This window comes from Rhynchophorus ferrugineus, unplaced genomic scaffold (assembly GCF_030347505.1).
Source record: "Rhynchophorus ferrugineus isolate W39M unplaced genomic scaffold, kcgeb_rfMv2 rfM10, whole genome shotgun sequence".
Lineage (NCBI taxonomy): Eukaryota > Metazoa > Arthropoda > Insecta > Coleoptera > Curculionidae > Rhynchophorus > Rhynchophorus ferrugineus.
Genome location: NW_027472589.1, coordinates 18,377,532 through 18,398,526, shown reverse-complemented (window position 1 = coordinate 18,398,526; position 20,995 = coordinate 18,377,532). Strand labels below are relative to the sequence as shown.

At 28.6% G+C, this 20,995-nt stretch overlaps 1 protein-coding gene across 2 annotated transcripts in view; it reads right to left on the bottom strand.

The window, feature by feature from the left end:
- LOC143203809 (dipeptidase 1) overlaps positions 1–6,132 on the bottom strand; it is an 81,330-nt gene extending 75,198 nt beyond the window's left edge. For both annotated transcript variants that reach the window (XM_076416098.1, XM_076416099.1), the window contains exon 1: positions 5,953–6,132. In XM_076416098.1, coding sequence (XP_076272213.1) covers positions 5,953–6,060 — 108 coding nt within the window. In that variant the 5' untranslated portion in view covers positions 6,061–6,132. The remainder of the gene's footprint in view (positions 1–5,952) is intronic.
- Between the last annotated feature and the right edge of the window lie 14,863 nt (positions 6,133–20,995).

The window sequence follows — 20,995 nt, the reverse complement described above, 5'->3', positions numbered from 1 at the left end:
ACATGTAGTAGATAGATAATTTTATATGTACCTGATAAAATCAATGATGGATAAGCATTTACCCAAATACCTGTTCGTGAAGGAAGGATAATTCTAAATTTTTCACTAATATGTCCATAACAAACACCATGACGTTGATATATTTGCATTGTGGTTTATCCAGGTAACTTACTACTATTTACTTGATCAACCCATTTTTGGAAAGGAGCAAGATCATTCTTTGGGAAACGATGTCTAATTTCCGTAGTAGAATTTTACCCCGGTACACTACATCTTTAACTACACTGACGTATTGTCATCAATTTTTATATTATTACCCCATAATAATTAATGTAAAACAGAAAATATGCACAACGTAAAACGAAAATTTCGTGATCTAAACAAAAACCATAACCTACAAACAACAAACATAAAAATGGACGCCCATAGAAAATGCTGATTTCACACAATTTGATCGACCAATCACATTTCATGTTAGTGGCGGCACCTGGAATTTAAACTGCCAATCACAATTTGCGATCGCAGCGCTACAGTTGATTGAACTAAACAAAACATTTCCCCAAGGTCGCCTATACCGTGAAATTTCTATTTTTTCTATGAGAGTCACTATCATCAATAGTGTCATTGTCATAAAGGATAAATACTTTGGTTTGTTGTCAAATATTTGTATTCAGAAATGTAATTGATTAAAACAATCGCCCACTATTATCCAACCGCTACTAGAGTGTATAATGTATTAAAGATTGAATTACTGACCTTAACATTAAACAATGAGGCACTGACCGTTTAAACCTTAAAACGGTTTATATTTCATAAAACAAGTATAATATATAAATAAGTATTTGTACAGCTCTATTCGATAACACCAAATGAAGTGAAAAATAATGACACACATATCACACATTGTAAGACTATGTGCTAACGATAATTTTAAATCGAATTCTAATAGAGGTCCGTTAAACATTTACCAGGAATAGACTCGCCGTAAGTAGTGACTCTTTACAGTAAAGCAAATGTTGTAAATGTATTTATTTCATATGCATTATTATTTATTCACGAATTTAGTGCTAAAATTATTTTGTCTAAACAACAATATCGAGCAGATGACACAAAAGACATTGTGGAGACGTGAAAGGTTTCTGTAAAATTATAAACAAATAGTGCAGTTATTCAACACTGTTTCCAATAGATTTCAAAACGACAACTACACTACTATCATTAAACCAGACAAAGTACCATATGGAGAACACATAGTAAAATATAATGTACCTACTATTAATAATATTACAATTGTTATGTCTGGCGACCTATTTGAAAGTGGAGATATGCCTATAGAACGCCGAGATAATACAAATCGGTCTAACGATGATTTACAATATCCATTAATATACTGGAAAGGAAAAGATGTATATTCCTTAGATATCAAACAAAGAACTTCAGTGACAGGTACAGTAAATACGTTATTTGTTTTATACAAATAATCCATTCGTATCTTATTTATCTTCTTATTGTTTAAGCGCAGAAATTAACAACAAAATCTACGCAATAAACTATGCACACCGATTGATGATCCGCGCCAATGAAGACAATAACATGCTCCTATAACAACAGCATCAATACATTGTTGATATGTGTGCGCAAAAATAAACAGGAGACGGTTACGATATATTAGGTTTAATCAAGCGAACCTTCGTCCTGAGGCCTACATAAGTTTGCGTGATACTGTCATCAGTAACGTAACAGGTCAATTGAAAAGTCCCCGGCCTACCACAGTAAAACACATTTTTTTGACAAAATTAGTTTTTTTTAAATCAACATAATTCCCTTTAAGGGTAATACTCTGAATATGGCGACCCTCAAACTTTCTATACAATTTTTGTAGTACCATTTGTCCTATGCTTCAAAATAGGCCTCAGTTTCGGTGATCACCTCTTCATTCGATGAAATTTTCTTCCCAGCGAGCATAATTTTGAGATCTGAGAACAGGAAATGGTCGTTGGGGGCGAAATCTGGAGAATACGGTGGATGAATAAGCAATTCGAAGCCCAATTCATTGATTTTTGTCATCATTTTCACTGACTTGTGACAGGGTGTGGTAAAGCAGCACTTTCTTTTTGTTCAAATGCGACTGTTTTTCGGCAATTTCGTCCTTTAAATGGTCCAATAACACTATATAATAGTCGCTGTTGATGGTCTTTCCTTTTTCAAGTTAGTCAATGAATTGCGTTTTCCCACGCTTTGGAGCGGATTTATCGTGTGTAGTCCACTTGGATGACTGCCAATTGGACTTCTGAGTGAAATGATGGAGCCATGTTTCATCCATTGTTACATATCAACGAGAAAACGCGGGTTTATTACACTTGATCATCTTCAAACACTGTTCCGAATATGATATACACGTTCACTTGATATCTTTAGAGTGTCTGCTATTTCATTCAGTTGCAACTTACGGTAATTCAAAATAATTTTGTAGATTTTTTAAATGTTTTCGTCGGTAACAACCTCTTTAGCATACCAATCCTTTATGGTTGATTTTCCTGTGGCTGTGTCTGGAAACTCGGCATCAAGCCAAGTTTCTGCTTCAACTGTATTTTTTTCCTTCAAAAAGCAATATTTTATCAACACGCGAAATTCCTTTTTATCTATTTTTTTCAGAATAACAAAAGTGGCTTCACTCAAAATGCTATAATTCACAAACTAATGATCCGACAGCTGTCAAATTTATACATGCATCTTTTGAGCCGGGGACTTTTCATTTGACCTATATACGCTGGTACTTCGCGTTATAACAAGAAAATATACAAGACGCCATAACCTTTCTGCGTTCATAGGGTCAACGAGATCTCTTAATCATATTTACGTGCAATCCAAACTGGGATTATATTCAAATGTTGTTATTACCAGATCAAACATTAATGTATCGCTATGACACCACGGCACTTGTACAAAATATGTATATATATATATATATATATATATATATATATATATATATATATATATATATATATACATATATATATATATATATATATATATATATATTTAATTATTGTATTTTAATGAAATAATTAAAATATGTATTTTTATAATGACTCCATTATATAACGGGAAGAAATATTTTTTAAACAACAACTTGAAACAACAAATTAGTTCTAATATAAAACACAAATTGCTAAATCAATTCTATTTGCTACTAGAAACAAACAAAAATTAATTCTGTTCCAAATCACATCATTTTAAGCAACAAATATCGATATAAAGATGGTCATAATTTTCGATCAACGTTTAAGAGGGTTAAGTGTACCAAATGAGGTTTTATCGTTTCAATAACTGATTCCAAATGTTTGCAAATCTATTTTATGCCTATCGAACAATTGTAACTTTTGAGGTGTTTTTGTAAAATCATAACCAATTGCCCCAGTTCTTCAATACTATTTCCAGCAAATTGCAATGCGACATTCATTAAACTTGACAAAATAGCATATGGAGAGTATATAGGAAGATACAATTTACCACCCGTTAATGATGTTACAATAAAATGGCTAACGACCCATAAGTTAAATGTCGATATATACGTATAGATGTAGCAACATAACACTGTAGCATTGTAAAGATAATACGGACAGATATCACTTAAACATTAAATAAGAAAATCCAGTAACCGATATATCTTATTAATCATTTATATAAGTTATTTGTATATCGAAAGAACAGAAGTAATGAAAAAGTTGCATACCGATTGATGATTCCTGCCAATTAAGTTAATAACATTATCTAATTCCGCCATTAATACGTTGTTGATTTATGTGTGAAAATTGAAAGTGAGCGACTACGTTTAATCAAGCTTAGATATTTTAGATCTTCGTTCTAAGGACTACATGCATTTGCCTAATGTTATCATCAGTACATAGATGGAACAACTAATATCGACAACATAGGTGCCGCATCCATCATCCTATGCAGGAATATATTCACGATGGCATAATTTTTGTTCGTTTATACGGTCGACTAGATTCGTTCATCACATTCACGTGCGATCCAAACTGGGATTAAATTAAAATTTTGTTAATTACTACCAAGTCAAACACTCAAACACACCAAGTCAACCCATTTCGAAAGCGACTCTTTTTTATTAGAAACAAAGAAAAACTCTTACTTCTAAATGACACAATTTTAATCAACAAAATTAGTTCAGAATTAGGATGGTCATGATTTTTGATCAGCATCAAGAATGAGGACCAAGTTTGCCATCAAGTGAGGTTCCTTGTTATATAAATGGTATATAATCACATCGAGCAGATATAGGAAAAAGAAATTATAGAAACTTTGGGGACGCTTTTGAAAAATCATAACTCATTGGTTCAGTTCTTCAATACTGTTTCCAATATATTACGTTAATATTTTTAAACCTGACAAAATAGTATATGAACAGCCTATATAATCTATTCAAATTTATTTTGTACATACGTCATCTAAATTTGTGACGTCATAACGTCCCAATGATGTATCTTCAACTCTGAATTTTAGTTCAGTTGGGCATTGATATACAACAAAATAATAATCTAAATAAAATAATTGAAAAAAATATTATCAAATATAGTTTATTTTAATATTTTAGTACATCTAAAAACTACATTTAATTATACAGCCACAATAGTTTATACGTTAGAGTTATAACCTCTTATCACTATTGCTTTTAAGAATTTTGCATACGTCTAACAACCAGACGACTTTGACAGGTTCATTCGTTTACGCGTTCGAACTAATCAGATAATATTGTGTCTATTTTTAACTAGAATAAAATGGGAAGGAATATATTGTTTGATTCTGAAACGAATTTATAAATCACGACAGGCAATGCATTAAACATCTTGATGGCGTACGTACACAAAAACCTTGAATAGACTATAGGGACAACGTACCAGCAGTCAATGAAGCTGCAGTTGTAATAGCTAGCGACCCACGAGATAAACGTCCAGATATAAGTACAGATCACAAAGATGACAATGGGCAGATGATCCAAGATAATCATCGTTCTTACGATAAACATATTCAATATCTATTGATATTTTGCAAAGGAGAATACGGATTGTGTAGGCGCAGAAATTAACAAAAAAAATTGCATACCGATTGATGATCCGTGTCCCATGTAATAGTCTCCCATGCAACCAGCTCAATACGTTGTTGATATGTGTTTGAAAATTGAATATGAGCTATTACGGTACATCAAGTTTATCAAGCGCAAGTTCGTTCTGAGTACTAGTACTAAATGAGAGCGTGATCCAATCATCAGTATCGTAGATTGGAACAACTGAGATCGACAACATCGCTACCACATATATTCTTCCATCATCACTAGTAGTCCGCATCATATTCAAGAGTATATTCAAGACGCCATAACTGTTATGGGTACATACGGTCAACCAGGTCTGATAAACTCACATTTACATGCAAACCAAACTAGGATTGAATTAAAATGTTATTGTTACCAGGTCAAACATCAATATATCTGCATGATATCGCTGCAAGTGTGTTCGAACAAGAACTAAAATCGTTGATAAACTTGATTACACATCACTTTGTATGAAAAATTACCCTTGAACAAGATAATATCTGTCGAGTCTGCTAGTACGTAAATATAACTAGAGAATGAAACATGCTATTTATCTCCCTAGCAAATATTAACAAATTTTAATTATAGTGACTTAATGCAGAAAATATATTTTTATATTGACACCATTTAAAAACGAGAAAAAGTTATTTTAAACAATAATTCGAAATAATAAACCTATACTAAAGTAAAAAACGTTATTTATTATTTTTATTGGTGTTTTCAGTCGAATTCTGATTGCAAAAACAGTTCTATTTATTATTCGAAACGGAGAATAGAAAAAAAACAGAGAAGCGAACGAACAAACAGCGGAAAAGCGGAGCCGTGGAAAGCCTCACCTGGTAATCGAGAAAATTGCCATATCCCATATGGTCACAGGGACAGGGACACTCTCGTATGTGCTGCAATAGCTCGGGATCGAGCGCGTCGCAGGCCCGGTGGGCCATGCGGGGGCCCCCGCTGCATCGATCCGACAACCTCGCCGCCCGCTCTCGTCCCCGCCGTCTCCGATCGTCTCACACGACGACCCGGAGCGTACTGGTCCGGGCCCGCGCTGGAGACGGCCGCCGCCACCGCTGCCGCCGCCGCCGCCACCGAGGCCCCCACCTCCCCAATGCACCTACGGACGCCGCGCTGCTACCTGATTGATGGACGCGTCGCTTTAACCCATTTCGTTCATCCGAAGAAAGGACAAGGTCGTGGAAAAATCGCCGTGTCTCCGCGTGTCGCCTCCGTCGGTCCGGTGCACGGGAAAAAAGCCAATGTCCATGGCGAAAATGAAAGGTAAGTCGGGGGTGTAATGTCAGGCCGTATCGAGGAAAAGGTTCTCTCGGAGCAAATGTTAATAAAACGGATTCGAACTGATTTTTTTAATATATAAAGCGAGAAAGTTTAAAAGCAAGAGAATGGAGCTATATTTATGGAGAATATAAAGATTGATATAATTTTCAGAATTTATGTTAGATGATTATATGTGTTTTGATCAACGATATCCATCAATCTGTCCAGTTAAAAATCAATATAAATATTTATTGAACAAAAGATAATCGTTGCATTATAAACTATTAGTTTATGATAGACTAGTTATTTCTAATGGTATCTACTAAAATAACTTACATAGATTCCCAATTTTTTAATTCACTTGAAAAAATACTTAAAATGAATAAAAAGTATCAATTTAAATAATTATAGATTCCCAATTTAAAAAAAGACAGCAAGTGTTAACATAAATAAATATTGAACAGGCGATAATAGGTATATCATAAACTATTAGTTTATGACATACTGGTTATTTCTATTGGTATTAACTGAAATAACACCTTTGCAATGTTTTATTTCACTTTCTCAAGTGAAAAAATTCCTATAATGCATAAAAAGTATCAATATAAATATTTATTAAACAAGATAAGATAATCGTTGTATTGGAAACTATTGATTTATGACAGACTGGTTATTTTTATTAGAGCTAAATGCGAACTGTCAATGCAAACGAATGTTAATCTCGATAGTTTTAACATTTCCTCACATAAAACAATAGATTTCCAATTTTTCTTTTAAGACAAAAGCATTAACATAAATAAATGTTGAACATAAGACAATAGGTATATACTAAACTATGATATTATGCCACAGTGGTTATTTCTGTTGATATCTACTAAAATAACCGCTTTTCATTTTTTACTTCACTTGAAAAATACATAAAAAGCATAAATAGAATCAATATAAATAATTATTGAAAAAAAGATAATCGTTGTATTATAAACTATGAGTTTGAAATATGTATATATATTGTATTTATGTTGTTGAGTAGGTATCTATAAAAACAAACGTTAAACTTGACAGCTTCTCAATTATTCATTCCACTTGAAAAAATCTCTAAAATTCATGCCTCTAACTTAGAATAGCCCCTTAAAAGAATAATAACAGAACACCTTATAAGCGAATCGTGCTAAATCTATTGAAAATACATAGATTGGTACTACATATCCAAATGTACGTCAACTGTTTATATTTACTTTTATATTTTTTTATTTATATTTAAATAAGATAACAGTTTCCCAATTTTATATTTCACTTCAAAAAACCTAGAATACATGGCTATAGACTAAAATGTCTCCTTAAATATATAAAAAAAGTACGCTTCATAAGAGAAATTAGCTATATTTTTGGGAATACAAAAATTGATACTAGTTTTTAGAATTTGTATTATTTGCTTAGTTTATTTTGATAAGTAATATCGATTAGCTCGGTCAAAATGCATAAAAAGTATTAATGTAAACCACTGTTAAATAAAAGATAACCGGCGCATCATAAACTATCAGTTTATGAGACACCGGTTATTTATATTACCATCTAAATAAAATAACAGTTTCCCTATTTTCTATTTCACTTCAAAAAACTTAGAATACATGGCTATAAATAATAATGCCTCCTTAAATATACAAAAACAAGTACGCTTCATAATAGAAATTGGCTATATTTTTGGGAATACAAAAATTGATACTAGTTTTTAGAATTTGTATTATTTGCTTAGATTATTTTGATAAGTAATATCGATTAGCTCGGTCAAAATGCATAAAAAGTATTAACGTAAACCACTGTTAAATAAAAGATAATCGGCGCATCATAAACTATTAGTTTATGAGACACCAGTTATTGATATTACTATCTAAACAAAATAACAGTTTCCCTATATTCTATTTCACTTCAAAAAACCTAGAATACATGGCTATAGACTATAATGCCTCCTTAAATATATAAAAAAAAGTACGCTTCATAAGAGAAATTGGCTATATTTTTGGGAATACAAAAATTGATACAAGTTTTTAGAATTTGTATTATTTGCTTAGATTATTTTGATAAGTAATATCGATTAGCTCGGTCAAAATGCATAAAAAGTATTAACGTAAACCACTGTTAAATAAAAGATAATCGGCGCATCATAAACTATTAGTTTATGAGACACCAGTTATTGATATTACTATTTAAACAAAATAACAGTTTCCCTATTTTCTATTTCACTTCAAAAAACCTAGAATACATGGCTATAGACTATAATGCCTCCTTAAATATATAAAAAAAAGTACGCTTCATAAGAAAAATTGGCTATATTTTTGGGAATACAAAAATTGATACTACTTTTTAGAATTTGTATTATTTGCTTAGATTATTTTGATAAGTAATATCGATTAGCTCGGTCAAAATGCATAAAAAGTATTAACGTAAACCACTGTTAAATAAAAGATAATCGGCGCATCATAAACTATTAGTTTATGAGACACCAGTTATTGATGTTACTATCTAAATAAAATAACAGTTTCCCTATTTTCTATTTCACTTCAAAAAACCTAGAATGCATGGCTATAGACTATAATGCCTCCTTAAATATATAAAAAAAGTACGCTTCACAAGAGAAATTGGCTATATTTTTGGGAATACAAAAATTGATACTAGTTTTTAAAATTTGTATTATTTGCTTAGATTATTTTGATAAGTAATATCGATTAGCTCGGTCAAAATGCATAAAAAGTATTAACGTAAACCACTGTTAAATAAAAGATAATCGGCGCATCATAAACTATTAGTTTATGAGACACCAGTTATTGATATTACTATCTAAACAAAATAACAGTTTCCCTGTTTTCTATTTCACTTCAAAAAATCTAGAATACATGGCTATAGACTATAATGCCTCCTTAAATATATAAAAAAAAGTACGCTTCATAAGAGAAATTGGCTATATTTTTGGGAATACAAAAATTGATAACAGAAATAACAGAACAAAATAACAGTTTCCCTATTTTCTATTTCACTTCAAAAAAAGAATACAGAATACATGGCTATGGATTACAGTAAATCCTTAAATATATAAAAAAAATTAGGCTTTATAAGAGAAACAAGCTATAATTTTGGGATTATAAAAATTGATACTAGTTTCATAATTTGTATTATTTTCTTAGACTATTTCAATAAGTAATACCTATTAGCTTGATCAAAATGCATAAAAAGTATTAATGTAAAGCACTGTTAAATAGAAGATAATCGGCGCATCATAAGATAAACTATTAGTTTATGAGACACCGGTTATTTATATTAATATCTAAATAAAATAACAGTTTAAATATTGTCTATTTTACTTCAAAAAACCTAGAATACATGACTATAGACTACAGTACCTCGTAAAATATATAAAAAAGTATGCTTCATAAGAGAAACTAACTATATTTTTTGGAATGCAAAAATTGATACTAGTTTTTAGAATTTGTATTATTTGCTTAGATTATTTTGATAAGTTATATCGATTAGCTCGGTCAAAATGCATAAAAACTATTAATGTAAACCAATGTTAAATAAAAGATAATCGGCACATCATAAACTATTAGTTTATGAGACACCAGTTATTTATATTACTATCTAAACAAAATAACAGTTTCCCTACTTTCTATTTCACTTCAAAACATCTAGAATACATAACTATAGACTACAATACCTCCTTAAATATATAAAATAGTACGTTTCATAAAAGAAACTAGCTATATTTTTGGGAATACGAAAATTGATACTAGTTTTCAGAATTTATATTAATTGCTTATATTATTTTCATAAGTAACATACATTAGCTTGATCAAAATGCATAAAAGGTATTAATGTAAACCTCTGTTAAATAAAAGATAATCGGCGCATCATAAACTATTAGTTTATGAGACACCAGTTATTTATATTTTTATATTAGTATTTATATTAGTTTATGAGACACTGGTAATTTATATTTCAATCTAAATAAAATAAGTTTCCCTATTTTCTATTTCATTTCAAAAAACCTGGAATACATGACAATAGCTCCTTAAATATATAAAAAAGTAGGCCTTATAAGAGAAACTACCTATGCTTTTGGGAATACAAACATTGATGCTAGTTTTCACAATTTGTATTATTTGCTTAGATTATTTTGATAAGTAATATCTGTAGCTTGGTCAAAATTCATAAAAAGTATTAAAGTAAATCACTCATAAATTAGAGATAATCGGCGCATCATAAACTATTAGTTTATGAGACACCGATTATTTTTATTACTATCTAAATAAAATAACAGATTTCCGAACTTCTATTTCACTTCAAAAAACCTAGAATACATGGCTATTGACTACAATACCTCCTCAAATATATATAAAAAGTACGCTTCATAAGGGAAACTAGCTATATTATTTGGAATGCAAAAATTGATACTAGTTTTCAGAATTTGTATTATTTGCTTAGATTATTTTGATAATTGATATCTATTATCTAGGTCAAAATGCACAAAATGTATTAAAGTAAACCACTGTTAAATAAAAGATAATCGGCGCATCATAAACTGTTAGTTTATTATAAGTTTCCCTACTATTAGCTTGATCAAAATGCATAAAAAGTATAAATGTAAAGCACTGTTAAATAGAAGATAATCGGCGCATCATAAGATAAACTATTAGTTTATGAGACACCGGTTATTTATATTAATATCTAAATAAAATAACAGTTTAAATATTGTCTATTTTACTTCAAAAAACCTAGAATACATGACTATAGACTACAGTACCTCGTAAAATATATAAAAAAGTATGCTTCATAAGAGAAACTAACTATATTTTTTGGAATGAAAAAATTGATACTAGTTTTTAGAATTTGTATTATTTGCTTAGATTATTTTGATAAGTTATATCGATTAGCTCGGCCAAAATGCATAAAAACTATTAATGTAAACCAATGTTAAATAAAAGATAATCGGCACATCATAAACTATTAGTTTATGAGACACCAGTTATTTATATTACTATCTAAACAAAATAACAGTTTCCCTACTTTCTATTTCACTTCAAAACATCTAGAATACATAACTATAGACTACAATACCTCCTTAAATATATAAAATAGTACGTTTCATAAAAGAAACTAGCTATATTTTTGGGAATACGAAAATTGATACTAGTTTTCAGAATTTATATTAATTGCTTATATTATTTTCATAAGTAACATACATTAGCTTGATCAAAATGCATAAAAGGTATTAATGTAAACCTCTGTTAAATAAAAGATAATCGGCGCATCATAAACTATTAGTTTATGAGACACCAGTTATTTATATTACTATCTAAACAAAATAACAGTTTCCCTATTTTCTATTTCATTTCAAAAAATCTAGAATACATGGCTATAGACTACAATAAATCCCTAAATATATAAAAAATAGGCTTTATAAGAGAAACTAGCTATAATTTTGGGAATACAAAAATTGATACTAATTTTCAGAATTTATATTAAGTGCTTATATTATTTTCAAAAGTAATATATATTATTTTGATCAAAATGCATAAAAAGTATTAATGTAAACCTCTGTTAAATAAAAGATAATCAGCGCATCATAAACTATTAGTTTATGAAACACCAGTTATTTATATTACTATTTAAACAAAATAACAGTTTCCCTATTTTCTATTTCACTTCAAAAAATCTAGAATACATGGATATAGACTACAATACCTCCTTAAATATATAAAATAGTACGCTTCATAAAAGAAACTAGCTATATTTTTGGGAATACGAAAATTGATACTAGTTTTCAGAATTTGTATTAATTACTTATATTATTTTCAAAAGTAATATATATTAGCTTGATCAAAATGCATAAAAAGTATTAATGCAAACCTCTGTTAAATAAAAGATAATCAGCGCATTATAAACTATTAGTTTATGAGACACCAGTTATTTATATTACTATCTAAACAAAATAACAGTTTCTTTACTTTCTATTTCACTTCAAAAAATCTAGAATACATAACTATAGACTACAATACCTCCTTAAATATATAAAATAGTACGCTTCATAAAAGAAACTAGCTATATTTTTGGGAATACGAAAATTGATACTAGTTTTCAGAATTTGTATTAATTGCTTATATTATTTTCAAAAGTAATATATATTAGCTTGATCAAAATGCATAAAAAGTATTAATGTAATCCTCTGTTAAATAAAAGATAATCAGCGCATCATAAACTATTAGTTTATGAGACACCAGTTATTTATATTACTATCTAAACAAAATAACAGTTTCCCTATTTTCTATTTCACTTCAAAAAAAGAATACAGAATACATGGCTATGGATTACAGTAAATCCTTAAATATATAAAAAAATTAGGCTTTATAAGGGAAACAAGCTATAATTTTGGGATTATAAAAATTGATACTAGTTTCATAATTTGTATTATTTTCTTAGACTATTTCAATAAGTAATACCTATTAGCTTGATCAAAATGCATAAAAAGTATTAATGTAAAGCACTGTTAAATAGAAGATAATCGGCGCATCATAAGATAAACTATTAGTTTATGAGACACCGGTTATTTATATTAATATCTAAATAAAATAACAGTTTAAATATTGTCTATTTTACTTCAAAAAACCTAGAATACATGACTATAGACTACAGTACCTCGTAAAATATATAAAAAAGTATGCTTCATAAGAGAAACTAACTATATTTTTTGGAATGCAAAAATTGATACTAGTTTTCAGAATTTGTATTATTTGCTTAGATTATTTTGATAAATAATATCTATTATCTTGGTCAAAATGCACAGAAAGTATTAAAGTAAACCACTCTTAAATAAAAGATAATCGGAGCGTCATAAACTATTAGTTTATGAGACACTGGTAATTTATATTTCAATCTAAATAAAATAAGTTTCCCTATTTTCTATTTCATTTCAAAAAACCTGGAATACATGACAATAGCTCCTTAAATATATAAAAAAGTAGGCCTTATAAGAGAAACTACCTATGCTTTTGGGAATACAAACATTGATGCTAGTTTTCACAATTTGTATTATTTGCTTAGATTATTTTGATAAGTAATATCTGTAGCTTGGTCAAAATTCATAAAAAGTATTAAAGTAAATCACTCATAAATTAGAGATAATCGGCGCATCATAAACTATTAGTTTATGAGACACCGATTATTTTTATTAATATCTAAATAAAATAACAGATTTCCGAACTTCTATTTCACTTCAAAAAACCTAGAATACATGGCTATTGACTACAATACCTCCTCAAATATATATAAAAAGTACGCTTCATAAGGGAAACTAGCTATATTATTTGGAATGCAAAAATTGATACTAGTTTTCAGAATTTGTATTATTTGCTTAGATTATTTTGATAATTGATATCTATTATCTAGGTCAAAATGCACAAAATGTATTAAAGTAAACCACTGTTAAATAAAAGATAATCGGCGCATCATAAACTGTTAGTTTATTATAAGTTTCCCTACTTCCTATTTCATTTCGAAAAACCTGGAATACATGGCTATATACTACAATACCTCCTTAAATATATAAAATAGTACGGTTTATAAGAGAAACTAGCTATACTATTATGAACACAAAATTTGATACCAGTTTTCAGAATTTGTATTAATTTCTTATATTATTTTCATAAGTAAAATATATTAGCTTGATCAAAATGCATAAAAAGAATTAATATAAACATCTGTTAAATAAAAGATAATCGGGGCATCATAAAATAAACTATTAGTTTATGGGACACCGATTATTTATATACTCTCTAAAAAATAACATTTTCCTTATTTTCTATTTCACTATAAAAAATCTAGAAGACATGGCTATAGACTACAATAAATCCTTAAATGTATATAAAAATTACACTTTATAAGAGAAGCTAGCTATAATTTTGGGAATACAATAATTGATACTAGTTTTCAGAATTTGTATTATTTTCTTAGCCTATTTTAATAAGTAATACCTATTAGCTCGGTCAAAATGCATAAAAAGTATTAATGTAAAGCACTGTTAAATAAAAGATAATTGGCGCATCATAAACTATTAGTTTATGAGACACCGGTTATTTATATTACCATCTAAATAAAATAACAGTTTATCTATTTTCTATTTCACTTCAAAAAAACCTAGAATACATGGCTATAGACCACAATACCTCCTTAAATATATAAAAAAGTACGTTTTATAAGAGAAACTAGCTATAACTTTTGGAATGCAAAAATTGATTCTAGTTTTCAGAATTTGTATTATTTGGTTAGATTATTTTGATAAATAATATCTATTATCTTGGTCACAATGCACAAAAAGTATTAAAGTAAACCACCATTAAATAAAAGATAATCGTCGCATCATAAACTATTAGTTTTTTATAAGTTTACCTATCTTCCATTTTACTCCAAAAAACCTAGAATACATGGCTATAGACTACAATACCTCCTTAAATATGTAAAATGGTACGCTTCATAAGAGAAACTAGTTATATTCTTGGGAATATAAATATTGATACTAGTTTTCATAATTTGTATTATTCGCTTAGATTATTTTCATAAGTAATATCTATTAGCTTGGTCAAAATACATTTAAAAAAATAATTTAAACTACTGTTAAATAAAAGATAATCGGCGCATCATAAACTATTAGTTTATGAGACACTGGCTTTTTACATTATTATCTAAATAACATAACAGTTTCCCTATTTTCTATTTCACTTCAAAAAACCTAGAATACTTGGCTATAGACTGCAATACCTCCTTAATTATATTAAAAAAGTACGCTTCATAAAAGAGACTAGCTATATTTTTGGGAATACCAAAATTGTTACTAGTATTCACAATTTGTATTATTTGCTTAGATTATTTTGATAAGTAATATTTATTAGCTTGATCAAAATGCAAAAAAGTATTAATGTAAATCACTGTTAAATAAAAGATAATCGGCGCAACATAAACTATTAGTTTCCCTATTTTCTATTTCATTTCAAAAAAACTGGAACACATGGCTATAGACTACAATACCTCCTTAAATATATAAAAATGTACGCTTTATAGGAGAATCTAGCTATAATTTTTAGAATACAAAAATTGATACTAGTTTTCAGAATTTGTATTATTTTCTTAGATTATTTTAATAATTAATAAATATTAGCTCGGTCAAAATGCATAAAAAGTATTAATGTAAACCACTGTTACATAAAAGATAATCGGCGTTTATTATAAGTTCCAATATTTTCTATTTCATTTCAAAAAACCTAGAATAAATGGCTATAGACTACAACACCTCTGTAAATATATAAAAAGTACGCTTTATAAGAGAAACTGGCTATATTTTTACGAACACAAATATTGACACCAGTTTTCAGAATTTGTATTAATTGCTTATGTTATTTTCATAAGTAATATATATTAGCTCGGTCAAAATGCACAAAAAGCATTAATGTAAAGCACTGTTAAATAAAAGATAATCGGCGTATCATAAACTATTAGATTATTATAAGTTTCAATATTTTCTATTTCGTTTTAAAAAAACATAGAATAAATGGCTATAGACTACAACACCTCCTTAAATATATAAAAAAGTACGCTTTATAAGAGAAACTAGCTATATTTTTATGAACACAAAAATTGATATCAGTTTTCAGAATTTGTATTAATTGCTTATATTATTTTCATAAGTAATATATATTAGCTTGATCAAAATGCATAAAAAGTATTAATGTAAACCACTATTAAATAAAAGATAATCGGCGCATCATAAACTATTAGTTTATGAAACACCGGTTATTTATCCATCTAAATAAAATAACAGTTTCCCTGTTTTCTATTTCACTTCAAAAAACCTAGAATACATGGCTATAGACTACAATACCTCCTTAAGTATATAAAATAGTACGCTTCATAAAAGAAACTAGCTATATTATTTTTAGGGAATACAAAAATTGATACTAGTTTTCAGAATTTGTATTATTTTCTTAGACTATTTTAATAAGTGATACCTATTAGCTTGATCAAAATGCATAAAAGTATTAATGTAAACCACTGTTAAATAAAAGATAATCGGCGCATCGTAAAATAAACCATTAGTTTATGAGACACCGGTTATTTATATTAATATCTAAATAAAATAACAGTTAAAATATTTTCTATTTCACTTCAAAAACCCTAGAATACATGGCTATTGACTACAATACCTCGTTAAATATATAAAAAAGTACGCTTCATAAGAGAAACCAGCTATATTTTTGGAATGCAAAATGATAGCTTAGATTATCTTGATAAATAATATCTGTTATCTTGGTCAAAATATACAAAAGGTATTAAAGTAAACCACTATTAAATAAAAGATAATCGGAGCATCATAAACTATTAGTTTATGAGACACTGGTAATTTATATTACAATCTAAATAAAATAAGTTTCCCTATTTTCTATTTCATTTCAAAAAACCTGGAACACATGGCTATAGACTTCAACCTCCTTAAATATTTAAAAAAGTATGCTTTATAAGAGAAACTACCTATGCTTTTGGGAATACAAACAATGATACTTGTTTTCACAATTTGTATTATTTGTTTAGACTATTTTGTTAAATAAAAGATAATCGGCGCATCATAAAATAAACCATTAGTTTATGAGACACCGGTTATTTATATTAATATCTAAATAAAATAACAGTTAAAATATTTTCTATTTCACTTCAAAAACCCTAGAATACATGGCTATTGACTACAATACCTCGTTAAATATATAAAAAAGTACGCTTCATAAGAGAAACCAGCTATATTTTTGGAATGCAAAATGATAGCTTAGATTATCTTGATAAATAATATCTATTAGCTTGGTCAAATGCATAAATAGTATTAAAGTAAACTCAGATATAAAAAACACACACGCATTGTAAGAGAATCCAGCTACATTTCTTAAAAATACAAATTTTCAGAATGTGTATTAAGTGCTGACATGTATTTTGACCAGCGATATAAATTAGTGTTATTCAAAAAAGTATCGATATAAATAAATGTTGAGCAAAACATAATCGGGATATCATAGACTATTAAATTATGACACACCCAGTTTTTCCATTAGTGGAATTGCGAAATATGAAGTTCAACAACTGTTTATCTCGATAATTTTAATGTTTCTCCACTTAGGTCAATAAACAAATTAATTAAGCAAAAATAGATCAATATATAATAAAATAATAAAATAAACTAGAAATAAGACGGCATTGTGATTAATATTTTACTTTATTTATTAATTTATTTTTTTATATTAATTATTTATTAATATTAATAATTTATATTTATTATATTAATAATAATATTTTACTCAATTTACTACTAACCTCTATTAAATCTCATTCGGTCAATCTTCTTGTTTTATATCTCAAAATATCCTTTATACCAACGAGGTTTTATCTGCACTGGATCTACTCTTTAATGTGGGCTCCGAACCACGGTCCTCGGCATTAAGCCTAACGACTGTCGAGAGGCTAACTTAGAAATCATCTCAAAAAACACCTTAACCAGCACAGGTTACTGGTTACTTAAAGGTCTTACCCATGCATGCATGGTTACTGGCATGACTGAGATCATTTCCGTTATCGGATTTTACACTGTTGCCTATAAGGACAATCACAAATATTAAACAATCAAAAACATAAATTTACGAGCATGCCCCAGCAGCATTCGAACCTGAAACTATCGCAACAGTAGGTGGACCGTCCTATCGCCTTTACCTATCTATTATACTTATCGTCTTTCTTCTAAAAATATATCGTGTGTTTTTGATGGAATTTCGAGTATTGATGTAGTTCTTGATCGTTCATCAGATACGTTGTCTTCAAATTTTATGCGTCTAATTTTAAATGAGCCAACTCACTTATAGTCTATCCAAAATAGCAGTGAATTTATGTCATATCAATTTAGGACGTCAAAACAGTGAATTGTTGCCGCTTTTAACTTTGATATTTTACGCATTTTAATTTATTTTAACTTCATTATATAACAACATTTTAATATAAATAAAATAAAGAAATAAAAATGTTATAAAATATATTTTAATTTAATATTAATTATAATCCTACTTCTAGAAAGTTTCATTCACTCACTATCATATTTTGAGCCACTATTCAAGTTAATTCAAGTTCCAATTTAAAACTAGTTCATAATTCCACCATATGGCAATTTCTTCTATAGTGTGTCTGATGCAGTTCATGCAAATCGTAGGGTGTTACTGTAGACAATCCTTTCCACATATCTAAACTTTGATTGAATATGCGGTGACGGGGAGGAAGACGTTATACTCTGTGACCATATTATACAACCATCTGATCTACTTTATATCTTTTTACAGGCCTATTTCCAATTAAACTATTCTATATTAAACAAAAACAATTAAAAACTTAATTTATGTTTACCAAGTGATAATTAGACATATTTCACTTTTTAACATGGTATCTTCAAAATCAATTTATGTTTTACAAGCCAATCCCTAGTTGCAGCCACATTAATCTTTTTGGTAGATTCTAACGTGAAGAACAATATATCTGCAATGAATTATTAAAAAATAGTTTTACCATTCCCCATCAGCTTTTGTTTTCTTTACACTCATTTTAATTAACGTTTTGCCAAGTGTGGCCTCTTGTTTTATTTTGAAATACTTATGCCTGTACACTAATTGAAACAACGAATAATAATAAGTTTTCTAATGCCTAGAAATTATTATATGGTATTGAATCTCTTCGTGGGTTATCTTTATACTATTTAAATTTTATGTTTCCTAACAGTGTTTGAAGTGATAACTTATATCCCTCAAAGAGCTGCATATCCCTAAGTTTTCCTTAGAGAATTATATTAAATTATTTTTATATTTAAAAAACTACTCACCATTTTTAAAAATTTCATAAATGTAATCTTGAATATAGTTAACATCAAGGTATATAAATATCCGTTCTTTTCGGTGAATCCAAAGTTACATTATTTTTCTTTAATTTGAGAGATTCAGTGCAGCTGCAACATCATAAAAATATTTACAATAAAAACCCCAACAGCTTAATATTAGAAAGTATAAAGACTTACCTCTCTAACCCATTTTACTGGTAAGAACGGACTCCCATTAATCTGTTTCTGACTGACCATTTATTTAGCCTCGATATTTTCAAACAAAGTAACCAAAAACATTAAGCAGCCACTAATGTTTTAAAGAATTTTGCAAACATTTGACAACCAAACGATTTTAGCGGACTGATTCGGTTATATGTTCGAACCTACTAGACAGCATTGTACCTCTTTTTAATTGGCATAAAATGAGAAGGAATATAATGACTGGTATTAACACGAATTTACAAACTGAAATAGGCAACACATTAAACATCTTCATGACGTGAGTTCACTGCTACCTATACTATAGGGTAGACTATATATACCAATTCGGTATGAATATCCATAATTTCTAAATTTTGTGTGTAAGGAATATCGCTGCAAGATGATTATCTTTATTTTATTTCCAGTGGCATTGCTATTATAAGAATTCATTTACTTGATACGATTAACTATTTGACTTTATACTATTTGTAAACAAAGAACACCACATAAAATGTTCGTTATATTATCATAAGAAATACATTTTAACAAATAGATTGAACAGCTTAAATATATTTATTGAACAACTTAATGATGCTTTCAAATGTATTTAAAATATCCAGAATCTGGAATAAAAGCGCTGGCGTATATCCGCTGATAAAAGCATATAGCTAAGGTATTTGAAAATGTAAATTTTATTTCAATTAATTTATTTATATTATTACTTTTGTTTATTTAACTTTTCTATTCATTATTAAATATTCAGCAATTCACTAGTTCTGCGTTAATAATGCGTTGAATCACAGGCATCAATGAAAAAAATACGAAAATGAAAATTTATATTCCCATATATAGCCCATGCCCTAGATAAAGTTTGTTATGCGTTGTGAGCTACAAGCCCCAGCAAATCTTACCAAACCAACACACTTAACTCTTAAAGTCTTACGCATCTGCCAGCATGTTAAGAACGAAACAAACAAGTCCTAAGAAATATATTAGATAATCATATATACTATTGGAATTATTACATTCCCATAGACATTCAGGTACCAATTGTCACCAGGGAAACCAATAGAATCTCAAAGAACCATGAAAAGAGACTCCACTCTCATATTATTACCAATGTATTTCGTTTTGATCCTATTGAAGTGTATTTAGCATAAAAATATAAAAATAGTTCTGCTAAATGCATCCCTATATTTTAAGTTATTGTTAAAACAAATTATAGGTTAAACTATAGCAAAAACAACGAATATAAGACAACATTATAAAAGTAATTTAGAATAATTTTAATAAAACATGCAGTATAAAATAATTCCTCAATATAAATAACTCCTCTACCTACTAAGGATGGGTAAATTTATTACATAAGATACGTAAAGTAGAATTACTCACCGTTTTGCCTCGCCTCCATCCATTAGCGCAGATTTATGGACAAGGTCGGAAAGGAAACTATTCGGTAATTT